The 19,285-nt window shown below is 41.9% G+C and overlaps 1 protein-coding gene across 5 annotated transcripts in view; it reads right to left on the bottom strand.

The window, feature by feature from the left end:
- The window catches only part of mpped1 (metallophosphoesterase domain containing 1), a 115,553-nt gene that overhangs the window by 12,745 nt on the left and 83,523 nt on the right, over positions 1 to 19,285 (bottom strand). For all 5 annotated transcript variants that reach the window (XM_008111425.3, XM_062981880.1, XM_008111427.3 and 2 more), the window contains exon 5: positions 7,067 to 7,182. In XM_008111425.3, coding sequence (XP_008109632.1) covers positions 7,067 to 7,182 — 116 coding nt within the window. The remainder of the gene's footprint in view (positions 1 to 7,066; positions 7,183 to 19,285) is intronic.

The following is a 19,285-nucleotide window of genomic DNA, read 5'->3' as shown; positions in this document are numbered from 1 at the left end:
TTAAAATAGAAGTTACCTCTAAAAGGAAACAAGGGATTTTGAAATCAAACTCTCTTTGGCCATTAGGCCAAATGAAGTCGTTGAATTCCAGACATCTCCTTCCTTGCACTTACAAATTGGACATTCATGAGACACACAGGACACCTGAGCTCTACCTCTGTATCAGACCAAACATATTGTGACCTGATCTACCACAAGGGAACCGTGTATATAAGATGTCCTTAAGTCCATTAAAAGTACAACATATTGGAATGGGAAAGTTCAGCACATTGGACAGCTGCTTTAAAATAAAGTCTGAAACTGTGACCGTATTTGTTGCCCTGTTCCTAAAGGAACCACAAGCTCCCATTGCTCATCTGTAAAATCATTAAATAGGGGGGAAAGGATACTGATCATTCCTATGGCCAGACATAAAGCGACCCCATGTCCTTCTATCCAATTACCATCTACACCTGTGGTTCCCAACCTTTTTTTGACCAGGGACCACTTTGACTAGAGACCACTCTCCAACATTAGTATCAAAAGGTTTATGAATCAGTTTTTGGTCAACGTTAGATTTGGTTTGGTTATTTGGAACGCTGATTCAGAAAACTGCATTGGATAAACCACATCAGCTCTAGTTTTTGATACAGAACATATACCATCCAGAAGTCACCATCTGCTCACCCAAAGAAAACCACTGATCTACACTGACTGATAAGATTATCCCGTTTTACCATGTGAGATTCTTTGAGCCAAGAACATAGGATGCTGAGGCTGCAAAGATTTACATGCAAGGAAAGGGCTCTACCACCAAATTACAGTATTTTTTCAACCTGTAATGTCTCCAATACTGCTTAATATTGACTTTTTATTTCAAGAGTAGGATGGGATGAAAAGCCTGCTCTGTCAAAAATAGACTAAATTTCAGGGATGGCAAATTTGAAAGATGGGTTATAACATTCCCGTAGGCCCAAATTACAAAAGGGAACATTTCCAAGACCACTGCAGCCAGTGGCAAAGTTCCTTTTTCCAATTGAAAAAAAAGTTGAGAAATCTCTGCTCCATCCACTTAAAACATAGTCTGGCTGCTAATATTTCTTAAAATGATCCTCTGGGAAGTGGAGTATATCATCATAGGGATGCTTTCTTTATGGATAGAGAATAATCAAATCCCTGAATGTGTGGATTATCACTTAATCAATACTTTTATTCAAAACATTCAGTTTTTATGTAGTGGGGGGATCTGGGTCTTTTGTTCTTTGGCAAAACTTGCACAACTTCCCAACATCTTCATAATCTGTAATGTAAGTATTGTAATAAGAATGCTGTTGTGTCATGGGAAGACTATTCTTCCATAAGTTTGTTTTAGCAAATGAATACAGCTCTTCCCTTTACATGAACACCGATTGCTTAAAAATGCTGGCTTAAAAGAAACTTGATACTTCTGATGACCCAATGAAAGTTTTTATTTTTGTGTTACTTGTAATTATGTTTTAAACATTCTTTAAACTATTTTAATTGTAGTATTTAATATAGTGTTGGTTGAATCTTTTGCAACTTTTGCACATGAGAATTTAATCTTGCTTCCAATTTTTAGAAGCTGTGTTGGATTCCATCCTTGGGAAAGGACAGGTATAAATCCAATGAAAAAGAGAGTGGAGAAGGAAGGAGGGAGGGAGAGGAAAAGAAAGAAAGAAAGAAAGAAAGAAAGAAAGAAAGAAAGAAAGAAAGAAAGAACGAAAGAAAGAAGTTAGTGAGCCAGCAAAAAAAAAAAAAAATCTGAAAGTTGTGGTGATTTGGAAAACCCCAACAACATGTTGCTTTCTTTTAAGAAACTGCTGTTGCTTCTGAAAATCAGTATGATATAGGTGTATGCAAACCTACCATGTTCAGTTTGTAAACAATAGAACTGATCTTATAACTGGCTGTATGATTTGTGTTCAACACAGCCATACTGCACTTTCCACTTCCTTTCAGACCACTAAACCCTCATTCTTTCTCCCATCTTTTAAAATGAATGAGCAATGAATGGGAGGGCTTTTGGTAGGGCAATTTAGCTTTGACCTCTAGGGTCTGTAACTCCCAACATTGCTAACATCTCCATGGTCGATCCTACTTTTAAAAAGTTTTTAAAAGTTCAGCTGCTTAAAAATCTTTTTTGTAGTTAACCTCTTTGGTTTGGGGTTCATAAGCTGACAGTGATTTAATGTAAAGAGCAAAATTCAAACTAGACAGCCTGTTGCAGTGCCATCCCTTGGGTCCTATGAGAAAAGATATGCTGTCACTGGAGCTATGGAGCAGACAGCCGCTGCCTATTACCAGAGTCTATAATAAATCTAACATAACAGTTTCCAGTGGATGTTCTCAGGTCACCTGTTCAAAACATACCAAACTTTCATGAACGTTTTTAAAAGAACAATGAGAGACATAAAATGTTTCTCAAATTAACATGGGAGCCATTAATTCACCTAACTCTCCAGCAAAGACAAAATATCTTTAAACAGACAACATTTTGTCATAATTAACACTTTGCAACTATAATGAAATATAAGCAAATTGAATATACTGAGGAACGAAAGTGTTTAAGAAGGAAACTGTTCGTTCTAAACTCACAGGTCTTTGCTAACTAGAACAATAAGAAAGCATGACATTATTATTATACTCATATTGCGCTATGCACTGTATTTATATACAAAATAACTTTGAATGGAATGCTCATAATCCACATTTATTTATTCATAATCCAACTTTCTGACCAAAACCAAGCTCAAAGTGACCATATATCAGCCACAATGTGCTTACCTTAAATAAGCAGCTGTGTTGAACTGTGGGCAGAAAGACTCTTAAGATTTGCCCTTTTTCAACCTTTTTAACCCGGAAGAACTCTTGAAATAATTTCTAGCTCTCAAAGAACTGCTGCATAAAATTATTATATTTACAGGTCAAAAAAATGATTTTTTTTGTTTCTTATTATGATCCCTCACTGAACCGCTAGCAGCCCCTCAAGGAATGTTGTTCTAAATAAACCAGCTCATGTCAAAAAGTAAGCACTCGGTAGATCGGTAATTTGACATTAACAGCATGCAGTTGCATCTCATTCACTGTAAGACATGAGTTGTTACTGTTGCATATGCAACCTGTCTAACATTCTGGTCTAAGAATGGAAATCTGTACGGAGAGGCATAATTTAACCTGCAATCTCTCTCTGTGTGTATCTTACACTCACTCTTATGCATAAAAAACAGCTATGGGGGGGAGGTCTGTCAGAATACACAGTGTACAGGCTTACTGTTTTCCTGATGTTAACCCATCAGGTATCTAGTAGAACTTAATCTAAGAGATTCTGACAACAAAAACTTTGCATGCATTCTCCGTCCTGCTTTTCTCCCCTCTAAATGCTATTTTTAAAAGGAAAGAAAACCACACATTTAGTAACATGTCTTGTTGAGAGTTTTAAACCCACCAAGGACCACAGAACAGCAAGAGATTGCATCTGAAACATACTTGAAAACTACAGTTATTACAAGTGACACCTAAGCACAACTACACTGACAACTCAGTTTTGGAGCAGCTAAATTATGCATGGAGCTGAACCAGGTTAACACAAGCCACAGCTGCTTAATGTGGCCTTGAACCACATTAACTAAAGTTGTGGGTTGCTCTGAATTAGCCCCCAGAATGCAGAGCAATCTGCGACTTCGGGCCCACATAAACAGTTAGGCTGATTCCAAATTTTACATGGTCATCCTGTGCTCCCAGGGCTTGGGTGACCCAGGTACATGGGATGGCACTCACTATCCCCTCCTGGTTCTCTGTGCTGCAGAGGCGAGGAGGCACAACGTGGGTTGTGCCACTCACTCAGCACCTGCAGCCATCTTGGCTGGAGCAACAAGACTATTAGGGGTCCCATCTACACTGCCATATATTGCAGTATCAGAATGCAATTTAACTGGATTATATGGGTCTACATTGCCAAACAATGCAGTTTAATGCAGATAAACTATATTTTGAAACTGCATTATATGGCAGTGTAGATGGAGCCAGAGAATGGAGGAGGAGGAGGAGAGGGCGATTCCTCTTCTCTCTGCTCCTGCATCACTCTGGTACCTTGGCTAGCATCACTCCAAGTGATGAGTGATCAACATGAGTCATATCATGGCCTCTAGTTAATGTGACATTGAGACTGAGGCCCCTTCCACATAGCTAAATAAAATCCCACATTTTCTGCTTTGAGCTGGAATATATGGCAGTGTAGACTCAGATAACCCAGTTCAAAGCAGATATTGTGGGATTTTCTGCCTTGATATTCTGGGTTATATGGCTGTGTGGAAGAGCCCTGAGAGAGAATGGTAAGGGTGACTGTCAACTGTTCTGGCACTATTGGATGGTCATGATCACCTCTGCAGTGGCCAATCTGGCATTCAGCCCATGGATAAGTCATCAGTATGGAACTTCCCCTAGACATTTTTCTGGTGTACATTTTATAGATCAGGTAATACCAATCTCAAAACTGCATCATTAGTTTATTTGTTCCTGAGTCCAATTTAAGGTGTTGGTCTTATCTGTACAGCCTTAAAAGAGTCTGACAAAAGTCTAAGTCCATCATCACAGTGCTTATTGCATGGGCCGCCTCTTAGGCCCCTGCTTAGCCTGCCACATGATCAAGATTATCAAAGCAAACAATCCACATTATCTGCTTTGAACTGAATTATATGAGTATTCACTGCCCTATAATCCAATTTAATCATAGAATCATAGAATAGTAGAGTTGGAAGAGACCTCATGGGCCATCCAGTCCAACCCCCTGCCAAGAAGCAGGAAATTGCATTCATAGCACCCCCGACAGATGGCCATCCAGCCTCTGTTTAAAAGCCTCCAAAGAAAGAGCCTCCACCACAGTCCGGGGGAGAGAGTTCCACTACCGAACAGCCCTCACAGTGAGGAAGTTCTTCCTGATGTTCAGGTGGAATCTCCTTTCTTGTAGTTTGAAGCCATTGTTCCGTGTCCTAGTCTGCAGGGCAGCAGAAAATAAACTTGCTCCCTCCTCCCTATGACTTCCCCTCACATATTTGTACATGGCTATCATGTCTCCTCTCAGCCTTCTCTTCTGCAGGCTAAACATGCCCAGTTCTTTAAGCCTCTCCTCATAGGGCTTGTTCTCCAGACCTTTGATCATTTTAGTCGCCCTCCTCTGGACGCTTTCCAGCTTGTCAACATCTCCCTTCAACTGTGGTGCCCAGAATTGGACACAGTATTCCAGGTGTGGTCTGACCAAGGCAGAATAGAGGGAGAGCAAGACTTCCCTGGATCTAGACGCTATACCCCTATTGATGCAGGCCAGAATCCCGTTGGCTTTCTTAGCAGCCGAATCACATTGCTGGCTCATGTTTAACTTGTTGTCCACAAGGACTCCAAGGTCTTTTTCACATGTACTGCTGTCAAGCCAGGTGTCCTCCATTCTGTATCTTTGCATTCCAATTTTTCTGCCGAAGTGAAGTATCTTGCATTTGTCCCTGTTGAACTTCATTTTGTTAGTTTCGGCCCATCTCTCTAGTCTGTCAAGATCGTTTTGAATTCTGCTCCTTTCTTCTGGAGTGTTGGCTATCCCTCCCAGTTTGGTGTCGTCTGCAAACTTGATGATCGTGCCTTCTAACCCTTCGTCTAAGTCATTAATAAAGATGTTGAACAGAACCGGGCCCAGGACGGAGCCCTGCGGCACTCCACTCGTGACTTCTTTCCAAGATGAAGACGACGCATTGGTGAGCACCCTTTGGGTTCGTTCGCTTAGCCAATTACAGATCCACCTAACTGTAGTTTTGTCTAGCCCACATTTTACTAGTTTGTTTGCCAGAAGGTTGTGAGGGACTTTGTCGAAGGCCTTACTGAAATCCAGGTATGCTACATCCACGGCATTCCCTGTATCGACCCAACAGATACAAGCAGATAATCTGGATTTTATATGGCAGTGTAGAAGGGTCCTTAGAGCAGTGCTGTTTAAAGTTATGGTCTATGGACCACTGCCAGTCCCTAAGCCACCGGCTGCCAGTGCTTAGCAAATTTCCAGGAAATAATGACTTTTGTAGTACCCAATGGGCACAAAAATTGTACTAATCCCTCATATACTGGGAATAATACCTGTCAGTCCCTCCACCAGATAGTTTGGAGTGTATTACACAGGAAACATGTTTTGTTTCTTTGTTAATGGTATGTGTTATGTTTTTAATGTAAATCACTTCAAGCACTCAACGATCTGACAATGATGTTTAAAAAACTAAATGAGTTTCACAACTCAGGCTCTATAAGCCCCAATATGTATAAAAGAGTTAAAGAACTATTGTCTGCTTGAATTCTGGGCATCACCCGAGTTTCTTCTTCAGTCAGCTTTCCTGCATGCTTCAGCAAAGACAACAAAGAAATAAATGCACGATATATTAGGAAACATAATAATCCTTAATCACTGGGGATGTTTTTCACAATCCCGTTTTCAAAAGAAGACAGCTTTCAGAACTAGAGGGAGGGTAAAAAAAAAAAAGAATGTGGAGTTTTGCTGTCTCCATTTAGATAGAAAGAGAAACACGGTCTGATTATTCAGTTTATGTCCAGCCCATTCTATATGGTACAATCCATGTTGGAAACCATAGGGATCTGGCATCAGAAAACTGATTCCCACATGCCTAGAAGATCCCCACTCCTGCTTCGAGGTATCTATGGTTTGTGGTCAGAACACTTGTTTATTTCGGGGAGGGGTTGCTTGTAACCTCGTTATATCTTTAAACAGAGCAGATTACAAAGCCGTTGTGTGAAAGCAAAACTGTGTTGCTGCTTTAAATGTTTTGAGGGAAGTGAATACTTTATTCTTTTCATCATGTTCATGTCAATCATAAATCAATAATGGTTAGTGATGTGAGAAAGCCAAGCAGGGAATACTGGAAGAGTTTCACTATAATGTAGCACAGAAGCATATCATTTTATATCCCAAGAACTATGTGGAAGCAGCACAGACTAGAAAATATGATTTATCCCTCCGGCCAAAAGACAGATAAATTATCATGAAACAGAGAAGTACTTTTCAGTGTTTTCTTACCAAGAGGTGGTCCATGAGTTATTAGAATATCTATTCCATCTGGAATTAGGTTCCATTTCTCTAAGAGTGCTTGACCTCGTGGAAGATTAAAGCCCCAGCCATAAAACCAAGGTTGCCTGCCAAAAAAGGGAGAGATTGTCTTCAGTGCTTGGGTTAGCCAGCTAAGACCAACCACCTGGGAATGGTTTCTATACAACTTTGTACTACAGAGACATATTACATACACTCCCCTCAGAACTTAACTTAAGATTTTGCTTGAATTGTTGGTGTGTGTATGAGTGTTAAGCCTTGTATGTGACTTCAGCTATGAAGTCTTCCTCCGTTATCTGTCAAAGCACTATTCCATGCTTTACAACTGCTTCTGTATTCATAGTATGCTAGAGTGAAATTTTAAAAATAATGAGACAAATCTAACAAAAAATATTGTTGTGGATGATCAGCAATGGTCCAATGCATCCAAGCATGTCCACACCACACTACAGGGCTAAGATCCATCAGGGAACAGTCACACTACACAATTATAGCACAATGATTCCACTTTAACTGCCATGGTTCCATCCTATAGAATCCAGGTGTTTATAGTTTGGTGAAGCACTTCAACTCTTTGGCTGGGAATTCTAAGTGTCCCTCCCTAAACTGCCAATTCCAGGATTCCTCAAAATGGAAATATGGTGGTTAAAGTGAAATCAAAGTTATGTAGTGTGAAAAGGTCCATGGTTGAGGACTGTAAAACTTGGCACATGGAGTTTCACATTGAATGTGTTGTACAGCGCTGCTCCCGAGTAGCCAAATTGCACAACTGAATGCATACCCAACTGTTCAGTAAATTCACAATGCAATCCCAAGCCCATTACACATAAATTTGTGTCAGATTTAAGATGAAAATAATATTTGCAAGCTTGAATGAGGCATCTGAGTGTTCAAAAACATCAACAAAGCCAATCTCCTTGAGACCTTTTTTCTTCTCCCCCTCAAACAGATTTTCCTCCTTATACGCCATGCCATGTTGAAGAGTGAGGAGACAGCCATAGATCTAGAAGGCTACACCAGGAAATGTGAAGAGGAAAGGCAGCTCCAGAGTTCATGGCTGCCTGCACCTGCTGAAGTTGCTGGGGCTAGAGAAAAGGCACTTGAGGATCTGCCTTTCTCCTTTCCTGATAAAATCTCTTCGGAAAGGGTGTAATCTTAGGCCCCTTCCACACTGTCCTATATACCAGGATTTCATCCCCGATTAATTTCTTACCCCAGATTATCTGGCAGCCTAGAGTCATATAATCCAGTTTAAAGCAGATAATCTGGGATCAGATCCTAGGATATAGGGCAGTATAGATCCAGCCTTAGAAAGAGAAAAAAAGTGATTAAATTATTCCGCCCGCCCCACTCCCTTTGAGGGAACAAATATTTTTTTCCTTGTAGAAACAAATAATTTAATACAGTACATCCCTGCCCACAATGTAAAGCCACTTTGGTAGCTTTGAAATGAATGCAGTCATTCTACGCTGAGCAAAAATGTTCAATGGTTTCCATTTGGGAACATGCATAAGATACCAATAGCATTTTACACCAGATATGTTTGCTGCAGTGAACCAATGTGCTGTAGTGTTGAACAATAATTCTGGAAACACACTGAATTGGATTATATGGCAATGTGGACTCAGATAATCCAATTCAAAGCAGATATTGTAGATGATCTGCACTGATATTCTAGGTTATATGGCTGTGTGGAAGGGCCCTAAACTGTCACTAGAGTGGTAGCTATGAATTTTGACTCTGAAGCCCAAACCTACTTGTATTTTTGTTTCTGTGTAAAACAATGCAAAATGGTCTTCATGACTGACATATAGTAATTTTGATCATTTTATCAACTGATACAAATAAATACGCTGTTTAAAACTCTTTAGACATCATCTCCCAGAAACAAAATAACTCAAGGAAAAGAACACAATTAAGATCATCTAATTGAAAAGGTAAATTAAAACAGGCAAAAATCATTAAAAACATTAAAAATGATGACTAACTTTACTAGAAAAACTTTGCAGCTACTGTCAATTTGAATCCTATCCCTCTAACAATTCAAAGAATCAGTTTTACAATGAATTCAGCATCAGAGAAGCTGCAGAACAGATCCTAAAATACAAGGCACTGTCTTTTGTTAGCCATACTCCATATGTGTTGTTTATGGTTGACAAATTTCAAAGAAAATGTAAGTATTACTTTGCATGAACCTTAAGTTACATTTATTATCTTAGAAAGCATTTTGGCAGCTAGGAAAGGTTTTTTTTTCGTGTCAGGAGCAACTTGAGTTGCTTCTGGAGTGAGAGAATTGGCCGTCTGCAAGGACGTTGCCCAGGGGACGCCCGGATGTTTTTGATGTTTTTACCATCCTTGTGGGAGGCTTCTCTCATGTCCCCGCATGGAGCTGGAGATGATAGAGGGAGCTCATCCGTGCTCTCCCTGGGTGGGATTCAAACCTGGCAGCTTTCAGGTCAGCAACCCAACCTTCAAGTCACTTAGTCCACTTCGCCATCTGGGGGCTCCATTTCTAAGGTGAAGAGCCGACATTGTCCGTAGACATCTCCTAGGTCATGTAGCCAGCAAGACTGCATGGAGTGCCGTTACCTTCCCATCAAAGCAACACCTATTGATCTACCCACATTTTCATGTTTTCAAACTGCTAGGTTGGCAGAAACTGGGGATATCAACGGAAGCTCACCCCATCCCGCAGATTTGAACCACCAGCCTTCCAGTCAGCAAGTTCTGCAGTTTAGCGGTTTAATCTGCTGCACCACCGTGGCCCCCCATTTTGGCAGCTATGGGTTTTAAAATCCACTATGGTTTGACATTCCAAAAATGATCAAAACTGCCTTTTTGGTTGTTATCCAAGCTGTAGAAACTGTCCCCCTCTTGTAACTCCTTAGTTGACATGACTCATTAATCTAATTCATTAATAAGTTGATACAGTAATGCAAAACAGTTCTATGCTTACATAGGGCAAGAATTGGGATATCTTAAATTAAAACTAGTGTTCGCTAACAAAATACAAGCTTTGCTTCACTATCAAATCCCAGTGCTTTTTCTTTTCTCTCACGTCTAATCTTTTCATTCCTTGCAGATCTTTCCTTTCTTCCATGTCAGTATTTGTTCAGTCTGTACCAACTCGGCATGGCTTTGCCAAAAATGGGAATTTCACACAGTTCGAGACCTGCCTGAGGACTCTAAAATACTTTTCACTATTCTACACAGAGGTGGTTCCTTTTTTGAATAAGCTTTAAGGTACAGTACTTAAATTGACCTGTGGATAAGCTGAACCAGATTTTGGGTTGATCTTTTCTACAACAATTTTTCTGCTTATTAGTAAGTACATACAATGTGAACTTTTCTAATACAACATTTTCCTTTGGTTTTGCATATGATTATTAGTATTTTGGTCTTCTCCGTTCAAATATTTAATCTGAAATATACAACGTTTACATTTATGTAAATCTCAATAATTAAGATTTTATCATTACAGGGCAAACAATAACTTCCTGGCACTACTACAAATATAAGAGATTGGAGTTGATTCTTTAGAATGTGTTTATGGGTTTTCGTATCTGTCTGACTGCAGACTGGGGCTTTTGCTATATCCTGGATAGAAAAAACAATCAAGCTGCTAATAAGGTCTGTGATAATTGCAGTGTTAGTGCTTACAAATATAGATAGGCATATCAACTTTCATGTTTCTTTTACAGATCATAATTTGGAAAAAGCTTTACATTACTCCCTTGTTGAATCAACAAGAAAAAGAAGAAATTCTTTTTTAAAAATCCTCTGAACGATTCTTTTACAGTGTTTGCCAAAGACAAAAGAAAATGCCCCCACAGCTACAATTTATCTGCTTCCACTACTGATGCATTACTAGTGCTTTCAGAAATTAACATGTTGTCTGCAATCTTTCTGATGTTCCTTTCATAGCTTCTTTGGAAACTGTATGAAAGCACACACACATACACACAGAGTATGGCTAAAAAACACTGCACACAACAAGCTATTATGAATACAAACTAGCTTGGAAAGATAAAAAAAATCATTTGGCACATAAATCTGTTGAACGAACACAGTGGTCTGCATCTGCAATTGCAGCTCTGTAGTGCCATTTCCCACTTTCAAGTCTTTCATGTTAAAGTTCCCCACCCTCTTGATCATAGGCACCATGAGGTTGTAAAAGGGTCACATGAACCAACACCCACTTCTAGTCTACAAAGGTTCAATACATTTGTACCAAACAGGCAAATAGATATGCAGATGCACTTCACACAGGGACAACACTTTGGAAAATGGAAATTTCCATAACCTTTTGGAGATTTTATGATCTTTGGAAAGGCATGACCTTGTTAGAAGTCATAACCTTTTGAAAAATGATGCCATAACCTCTTGGTAAAAACCAAGAGTCATAATCCTTGAGAAAATGGCATTCACGCAAGGTATTCAGGTGTATCTAGGTACATCAGTTAAACTGATGTACCTAGATATTTCTTTGAACTGTTATGGACAAAGATATACCAATGCACAAAACACACATATACTGGAGTTTCAGAAGTGTTATTTTAGTTGCACAAAAAAATCTACTCTGCCTTAAAATCATGCTCTCAAGAGACAAAAATAAGCTGACTTACTTTGCATATCAATCCAGTTACAGGTATGATTTGAAGTAGTTTCTCTGTGTAGGCATTGTTTCTTACAACTAAATCCAAAGTCCAAAGCAGCTCTCTGTTCTGAGAGTCTAATAAAGTCTCTGTAGTCTGTTTCAACTAACTTCTAAACTGTACGAGTTCTACTGAAGTCTCTTAAGCATACATCTTCTACAGTCTTCCAAACTGCACTGTTCCTAAAGTAGAGTCTGAGTCCTGAACAATCCCAGATCTGATCACATGGTCTGCAGCCCCTCCCACAACATGGAGTTAAAGAAAACTGCAAACCAATATACACATATACAATACAGTAAATAATTTCAATTATATACATAACAAATAACTAGTGGAGGCTCGAAGAAGGTTGCTATTTCCAACAATATTGATGCAAGATTTGTTCTCCCCAACAGCAATGTATCATCCTTCTAAAGTCAAAAGTAAGTTTGGGAGTGATTGACTTCAATATGCACATACATAACATACATTATATGTACCTATACCACTGCATCACCTTAAACATCTCTTCCATCCCTTCTTCATCACATAAGACCATTTGAGACCAGATCCATATACAGGTTGAGCATCCCTTATCTGGAAATCAAAACTGTTCATATGATGAGATAGTGACACCTTTGCTTCTGATTGTCCAATGTAAACAAACTTTGTTTCATGCATTATATATATATATATATATATATATATATATATATATATATATAATTACCTTTGGGTTATGGGTATCAAGTGTACATGAAACATAAATTAATTTCATGTTTAGATTTGGGTCCTAGCTCAAAAATAATTATGATCATGTAGATATTCCAATCCAAAAAGTTGAAACCCCAGAACATTTTGGATAAGGAAGATTAAACCCGCATTGCCATTCCACTCTCATCCGCCAGCTATTTATCAAGCCTGACACTAGGGCTGTACATTGCTACTTGAGTCAGGTTGGGATTCTTTGTTTGACTGATGTCATTCTTTTTTTCAACAGGCAGTCTTCAGCAGCATAGAAAAAATACCTTATTCCAAAATAGGATTGTAATCTAAACATTCGGCAGAATTTCTTTACTGTGAAAGTGGTCTAACAATGAAATGGGATGCTTCATCTTTAAACAGGGATTGGATATCTTTCAGGAGTGATATAGTTGTGTGTTCCTCAATGCAGGGAGTTGAACTAGATGGCCCTTACAATTCTATTATTCTACTGACAGCTGAAAGCTGGAAGACTCCAAAAGGAGTCTGCTGGAAATGATTTTTCTAGGATAGGTGCTATAATAGTAAGGATTTTCCCCCTGTCTAAAAACACTTTATTTGTCTTCTACCCTATATCCCTGTGAGTACTCAGGGTGGATTCCAGCATACACAAGTACAAAGACAAATATTCAATGCCTAGAAACAACGAAACACAGATAAAGGTAAAGGATTCCCCTTCCAGCTCTGAGGGGTGGTGCTCATCTCCGATTCGGAGGGGGGGGGGGCAGGGAGTGGTGCTCATCTCCATTTCTAAGTTGAAGAGCCAGCACTGTCCACAGACACCTCCTAAGTCATGTGGCTGGTATGACTGAATGGAGCACAGTTTACCTATTCATCTATTCAAATTTGCATGTTTTCGAATATGCAAGGAGAGGGGATAAAGGGGAAGTACCCTCAGTCTCTTCGCCCAGTGGCAAAGTGTGTTAAAGCACTGAGCTGCTGAACTTGCAGATCGAAAAGGTCGCAGGTTCAAATCCCGGGAGTGGAGTGAGCGCCCGCTGTTAACTCCAGCTTCTGCCAACCTAGCAGTCCAAAAACATGCCAATGTGAGTAGATCAATAGGTACCGCTTTGGCAGGAAGGTAAGGGCGCTCCATGCAGTCATGCCGGCCACATGACCTTGGAGGTGTCTATGGACAACGCCAGCTCTTCAGCTTAGAAATGGAAATGAGCATCAACCCCCAGAGTCAGACATGACTGGACTTAATGTCAGGGGAAACCTTTACCTTTACCTACCCTCAGTCTATATTTATGCAAGATCTTCCATGCTACCCTGTTTCGTACAAAGCTAGTACAGCATAGTTCTCATTGTTTGCCTTCAAAGCGTCTCTGACATATGGAACCTCTAAGGTGATACTATCACATTTGGGTGTTAAGGAAGGGCAACATGTCTTCAGGAGCTGCTTTTTATGAGGCTGAAAGAGAGTGGCTTGGCCAAGATCTCCTAGTGGGTTTCCATGACAGAGTGGAAATGTGAATCTTGGTCTCCAGGGTTGTCAAACCACTGTATCAGACTGGTTCTTGACATGTACATGTAGAGTGACCTTCAAACCATACACTTTGAGACATTTGCAGATGCAATACACATAAGTCGTTTGCACATCCCATTCTTTCATAGTCTCACTTTAATAGTTTTGGAAAGAGATGTATCCAGTCTGCTAATAAATGTATTTGACTGGTCTCTGTGTTCTGCTATCTGCAGTTCTGAGTCATATCCTGTAAAGTTCTTTCAACTGAACTGTATAGATTTTTTTAAACAAAAGCTGCAAGGGTAATTTTGTAAATTGCCTGCTATTTGTCCTTAACAGCACAATCATGATTTTTTTTATTGTGGCTCCTACTTTACATACATATGAGTAATTCGTCAGCACCTTTTACAAAATGTAGCCAAATAAAAAAGACAATTCAGAAATGAGCCTTACTTAGTATAGACCACGAGACATCCCTTTGGCTGCCTAGTTACAGACAATGACATGTATAATAGCAGCAATGCACAATGGACTCTACCCTGACAACTGTAAATATAATCAATTGATTCCTTTCAGTGAAATTTAATGCTGACAAAATGCAATCTCAGAAAGTCTTTTTATGGATGCCACTAATTTAGAAATTCAATTCCTTTATTTAAATCTGATAGTTGAAATTGTCACAAAAAGCAAAAGGTAGAAGCACTTTCAGCCCTTAGAGGCAGATGATTAGACATTTTCTATTTTATCATTCTTCCTAGAAGAGTCATTCTCCCTAGAAAAGCCCTGTCTGACTTACCGGACAGGGAGATTGTGACTGTGGGCTCTCCTCCATCTGCCATTTTTGTTGCCATCAACTTCTCAGGGTGTCCTTGGGGCTTTGTGTGGATACTCAGGCACACAAGCAGCTATCCAATCAGGTTCAATTTTCTGGTTCAATCTGACTGGCTCCCCTTTGGCGAACCTGAGTGAATTGACTCAGGTCCACACCATTGGACTATATAAGCCCAACTCAGCAGCCCTACTGTTCAGTTGCCTTCTGGGGCTTCCCACTCTTGGATCTGTATTGAGTTAGTTCTGTCACAACTGGTGCAGATGGCGCATTTAATGTGAATTTGCCCTATGCCCCCTACCAGTCTGGGCATCTGTAGCTCGGACATACCCTCTAGAGTCCATTCATAGCACCTCTGAGGTGTCAGTTCAGCACTTGAGCTGCCTGACGTGATGATCTCAGACTCTTGTGCGCCTGCCAATCCTATTTTCCGCTGTAACCAATAAATAAGTTGTGGACTTTGTTATCCCAAGCTACTAGCATTTTGTGTCATGTTATGGGACAGAAGGTTGGTCATCTTGCACTCACAAAAGTTGACACCTTCTGCTAGGAGAGGAAGCCCAAAGGCAAAACACTCTTCTATCCAGATTCTGCTGCTGTTTCGCCTTGCCTTGCAGTACTGTATCTGTGGAACTGACTGGGATGGGAGTTTATTTTTATTCTATTTTAATTGTGTTGTATACTATTATGCAGTATACTACTGCATGGAAGTGGAAGAAGACAATAGAAAAGGAAGGACAAGAGACATCTTCCAGAAAATCAGAAACATTGGAGGTAAATTTCAGGCAAAATTGGGTATGATCAACACAAAGATGGCAAGGACCTAACAGAAGCTGAAGAGATTAAGAAAAGGTGGTGAGAATATACAGAAGATCTGTATAGGAAGGATAATAATAATATTTATTTATTTTATATACCGCCCTTTTCCCTCAGGGGGACCCAGAGCGGTCAGATATAGAGGATAGCTTTGACTGTGTGGTGAGTGAAATAGAACCAGACATCCTGAGGAGTGAGGTTGAATGGGCCTTAAGAAGCATTGCTAATAACAAGGCAGCAGGAGATGATGGGACCCCAGCTAAGTTGTTTAAAATCTTGAAAGATGATGCTGTCAAGGTGATGCATGCCATATGCCAGCAAATATGAAAAACACAAGAATGGCCATCAGATTGGAAAAAATCAATTTATATTCCCATAACAAAAAAGGGAAACGCTAAAGAATTCTCAAACTTTCGTACAGTGGCATTTATTTCCCATGCCAGTAAGGTAATGCTCAAGATCCTACAAGGCAGACTACAGCAATACATGGAGCAAGAATTGCCAGATGTATACAAGCTGGGTTTAGAAAAGGACAGGTTGCTTACCTGTAACCATGTTTCTTCGAGTGTACTCTGTGAATTCACACTAATGGAGAGGCTGCGCCTGCGCAGGTTCCAACGGAAACTCTTCCCAAGCTGAAGTTTAAATTTTGGCGGTAGCCACGCCCCTCCGTCCCTGGAGGGCATATAAGGCAGCCCTCGGCGGTTGCTCCCCAGTTCCTACGCCGCTAAGGCAACGAGGAAGGAAGAGGGTTTGCCAGAGGGGAAGGAAGGGCGGGCTTGTGTGAATTCACAGAGTACACTCGAAGAAACATGGTTACAGGTAAGCAACCTGTCCTTTTTCTTCGTGTACTCTGTGAATGCACACTAATGGAGACTAGCAAGCTTAGGTCTCGGAGGCGGGCTAAGCAAACCCTGACAACGAGATAATGTCCAAACATATGTTTATTAAACATCAATAACATGGTCCGAAGGACCCATTGAAGTATTGCATGAACACACGCATAATACTGAGAACAGTCCGGTAAGGCATGATATAAACAATCTAAGAAAACATGTGTAAGCCAGGCAAATCATTCCTCAAAGGAGGAAGGCAGTATCAAATAAGGCACAATATTTCAGAGAGAACAGTGCAAACATGTACTGAACAGGAAAACGACAAAAGAGTCGCATGAAAACATCCTTAGAGAAGGAACATATGAAGAAGCCCTTCAGGACAAACAGGATGACAAAACTGCTCTAGCAAAGGCTGAGTCCTTTAAGGTTTTCTGGTCTACCCTGTAGTGAGACACAAACGTAAGGGGGTTGGACCAGATAGCTGCCCTGCAAATAGAGTCCAGGGGAATGCCCCTTAGGAAGGCAGTCGACGTGGAGAGGCCCCTCGTCGAATGTGGGCGAACCGACGGGGGAGGCGGTCGTTTGGCTAGTTCGTAGGCCAGTTCAATAGCTTGAGCAATCCAATGAGACAGTCTTTGTGAAGAAATAGGATTGCCCAGTTTATCTGGGGCATGGGCCACAAAAAGTTTTGGGGTCTTTCGAATGTCTTTAGTACGGTCCCGATAGAAAAGGAGTGCCCTACGCACATCAAGAAGGTGCAGTCTCCGCTCAAGAGGAGACGAGGGGTCTGGAAAGAAGGCAGGAAGGACAATGTCCTGGTTAAGGTGAAAAGCTGAGACCACCTTGGGAAGGAAGGTGATGTCCGGACGGAGAACGGCGCGGTCATGATGAAAACGGAGGTAGGGTTCATCAACCCGAAGGGCCGCCAGCTCTGAGGGTCTGCGCGCCAAAGTTATGGCCACCAGGAAGGCAACTTTCCAAGAAAGGAGACGTAGGTCGGTCGAAGCCAAAGGTTCGAAAGGGGAGGCAGTGAGCTGGGAAAGCACGAGCTCGAGGTTCCACCCCGGAGTCGGAGGCTGAGACGGTGGGCAGATGTTATTGTATCCCTTCAAGAAGGTTTTGACGAGGTGATCAGAGAACAACGAGGGTTTACCATGTTGTTGAAAACACCAGGATAGGGCGGCCAAGTAGGATTTCATAGAAGCAAGAGAGAGTTTTTGGTCTGCCAGAGACATAAGGAAGTCCAGCACTATCGGTATCGAGGTTGGAAAGGCAGTAATCCCTCGGGAGCGAAGAAAGGAGCGGAAGCGAGAAACCTTATAAGTGTAAGATCTGGTTGTAGCTGGCTTGTGAGCTGCGCGGAGGACCTCCTGCAGGTTGTGCGGGAGGGAGGTCAGGTGAGAATTCTCCAAGCAGTGAGATGTAGAGAGGGGAGATCCGGGTGTAGGATCTGGCCGTTCTCTCTGGACAATAGGTGTGGTAGAAGAGGAAGAGTGAAGGAGGTCGCTCTGGAGAGACGAAGAAGGGCCGGGAACCAAGGTTGGCGAGGCCAGGCTGGAGCTATCAGGATCGCCGACGTCGGTATCGACCGGAGTTTCTGTAGGACCTTTGGTATGAGAGGAAAAGGCGGAAAGAGGTAGATCGGTTCTGCAGACCAGTCGAGAAGGAAGGCGTCTCCCAGGCAGCCTGGAAAGGAGGACGGGGGAAGTCTCGCCCCGTACCGAGGCAACTGTGTGTTTTGGGGAGAAGCAAAGAGGTCCAGAGTGGGAAAACCCCATTTGTGAAAGAGAGAAAGAAGAGTCTCGGGATCGAGCATCCACTCGTGGGAGGAGGTCGTCATCCTGCTGAGGGCGTCTGCTAGATTGTTCTGGATCCCGGGAAGGTGAATTGCCGTGACTTGGATGTTGCGGGCTATGCACCAGTGCCACAGCTGAGAGGAGAGAAGCATTAGCTTCCTCGAACCCGTGCCGCCCTGTTTGTTGATGTAGAAGACTGCTACTGTGTTGTCTGATTGGATGAGGATAGATTTTTGGGAGATCAGGCGGGAGAAGGCTTTCAGAGCCTTGAAGATGGCAAGGAGTTCTAGAAAGTTTATGTGATTGGCCTTCTCGGAAGGAGACCAGAGGCCTTGAACGGTGAGACCGCTCATGTGGGCTCCCCAGCCGAAATTGGATGAGTCTGTGGTTATGGTGGTCGAGGGAGGGATCGGGTGGAACGGAAGACCCTTGCAGACGTTGGAGAGGGACTTCCACCAGAGAAGCGACCGACGAACGTGGGGCGGAACGGAGAGAAACCTCGAGTTGAGGTGGCGAAATGGCTTGAAAACGTCTATAAACCATCTCTGCAGAGTCCGGAGATGGAGTCTGGCAAACGGGGTCGTGAGAACTGTGGAGGCCATGTGACCGAGCAGTACCTGGATGGATCGAGCCCGAACCCTCCGGTGGGTCTCGCAAAAGATGATCTGTTGGCGGAGGGCTAGGAACCTGTCAAGCGGGAGAGAGACAGTCCGAGAGATTGAGTCGAACAGGGCCCCGATGAAGCGGATTTTGCTCGACGGAGTGAGGTGAGATTTTTCGGGGTTTAGTCGGAGACCGAGAGATTGTAGAAGAGAGAGGGTGTAGTCGACGTGACGTCGAAGAAGGGCAGGGTCGGATTCGACCAGAAGCCAGTCGTCTAGATAAGGGAAGACTGTAATCCCCTGGAGCCGGAGGTGGGCAGCCACGACAGCGACGACTTTGGTAAAGACCCTTGGGGCCGTAACGAGGCCAAAGGGTAAAACGGTGAACTGGTAGGTCTGGTCGAGAACTTTGAAAGAGAGGAAGCGCCTGTGGTTTTCTCGAATCG

The sequence above is a fragment of the Anolis carolinensis genome, chromosome 5 (assembly GCF_035594765.1).
Source record: "Anolis carolinensis isolate JA03-04 chromosome 5, rAnoCar3.1.pri, whole genome shotgun sequence".
Taxonomy (NCBI): Eukaryota; Metazoa; Chordata; class Lepidosauria; order Squamata; family Dactyloidae; genus Anolis; species Anolis carolinensis.
Note: the sequence above shows the minus strand (reverse complement) of the source record. Positions and strands in the feature narration are given on the sequence as shown.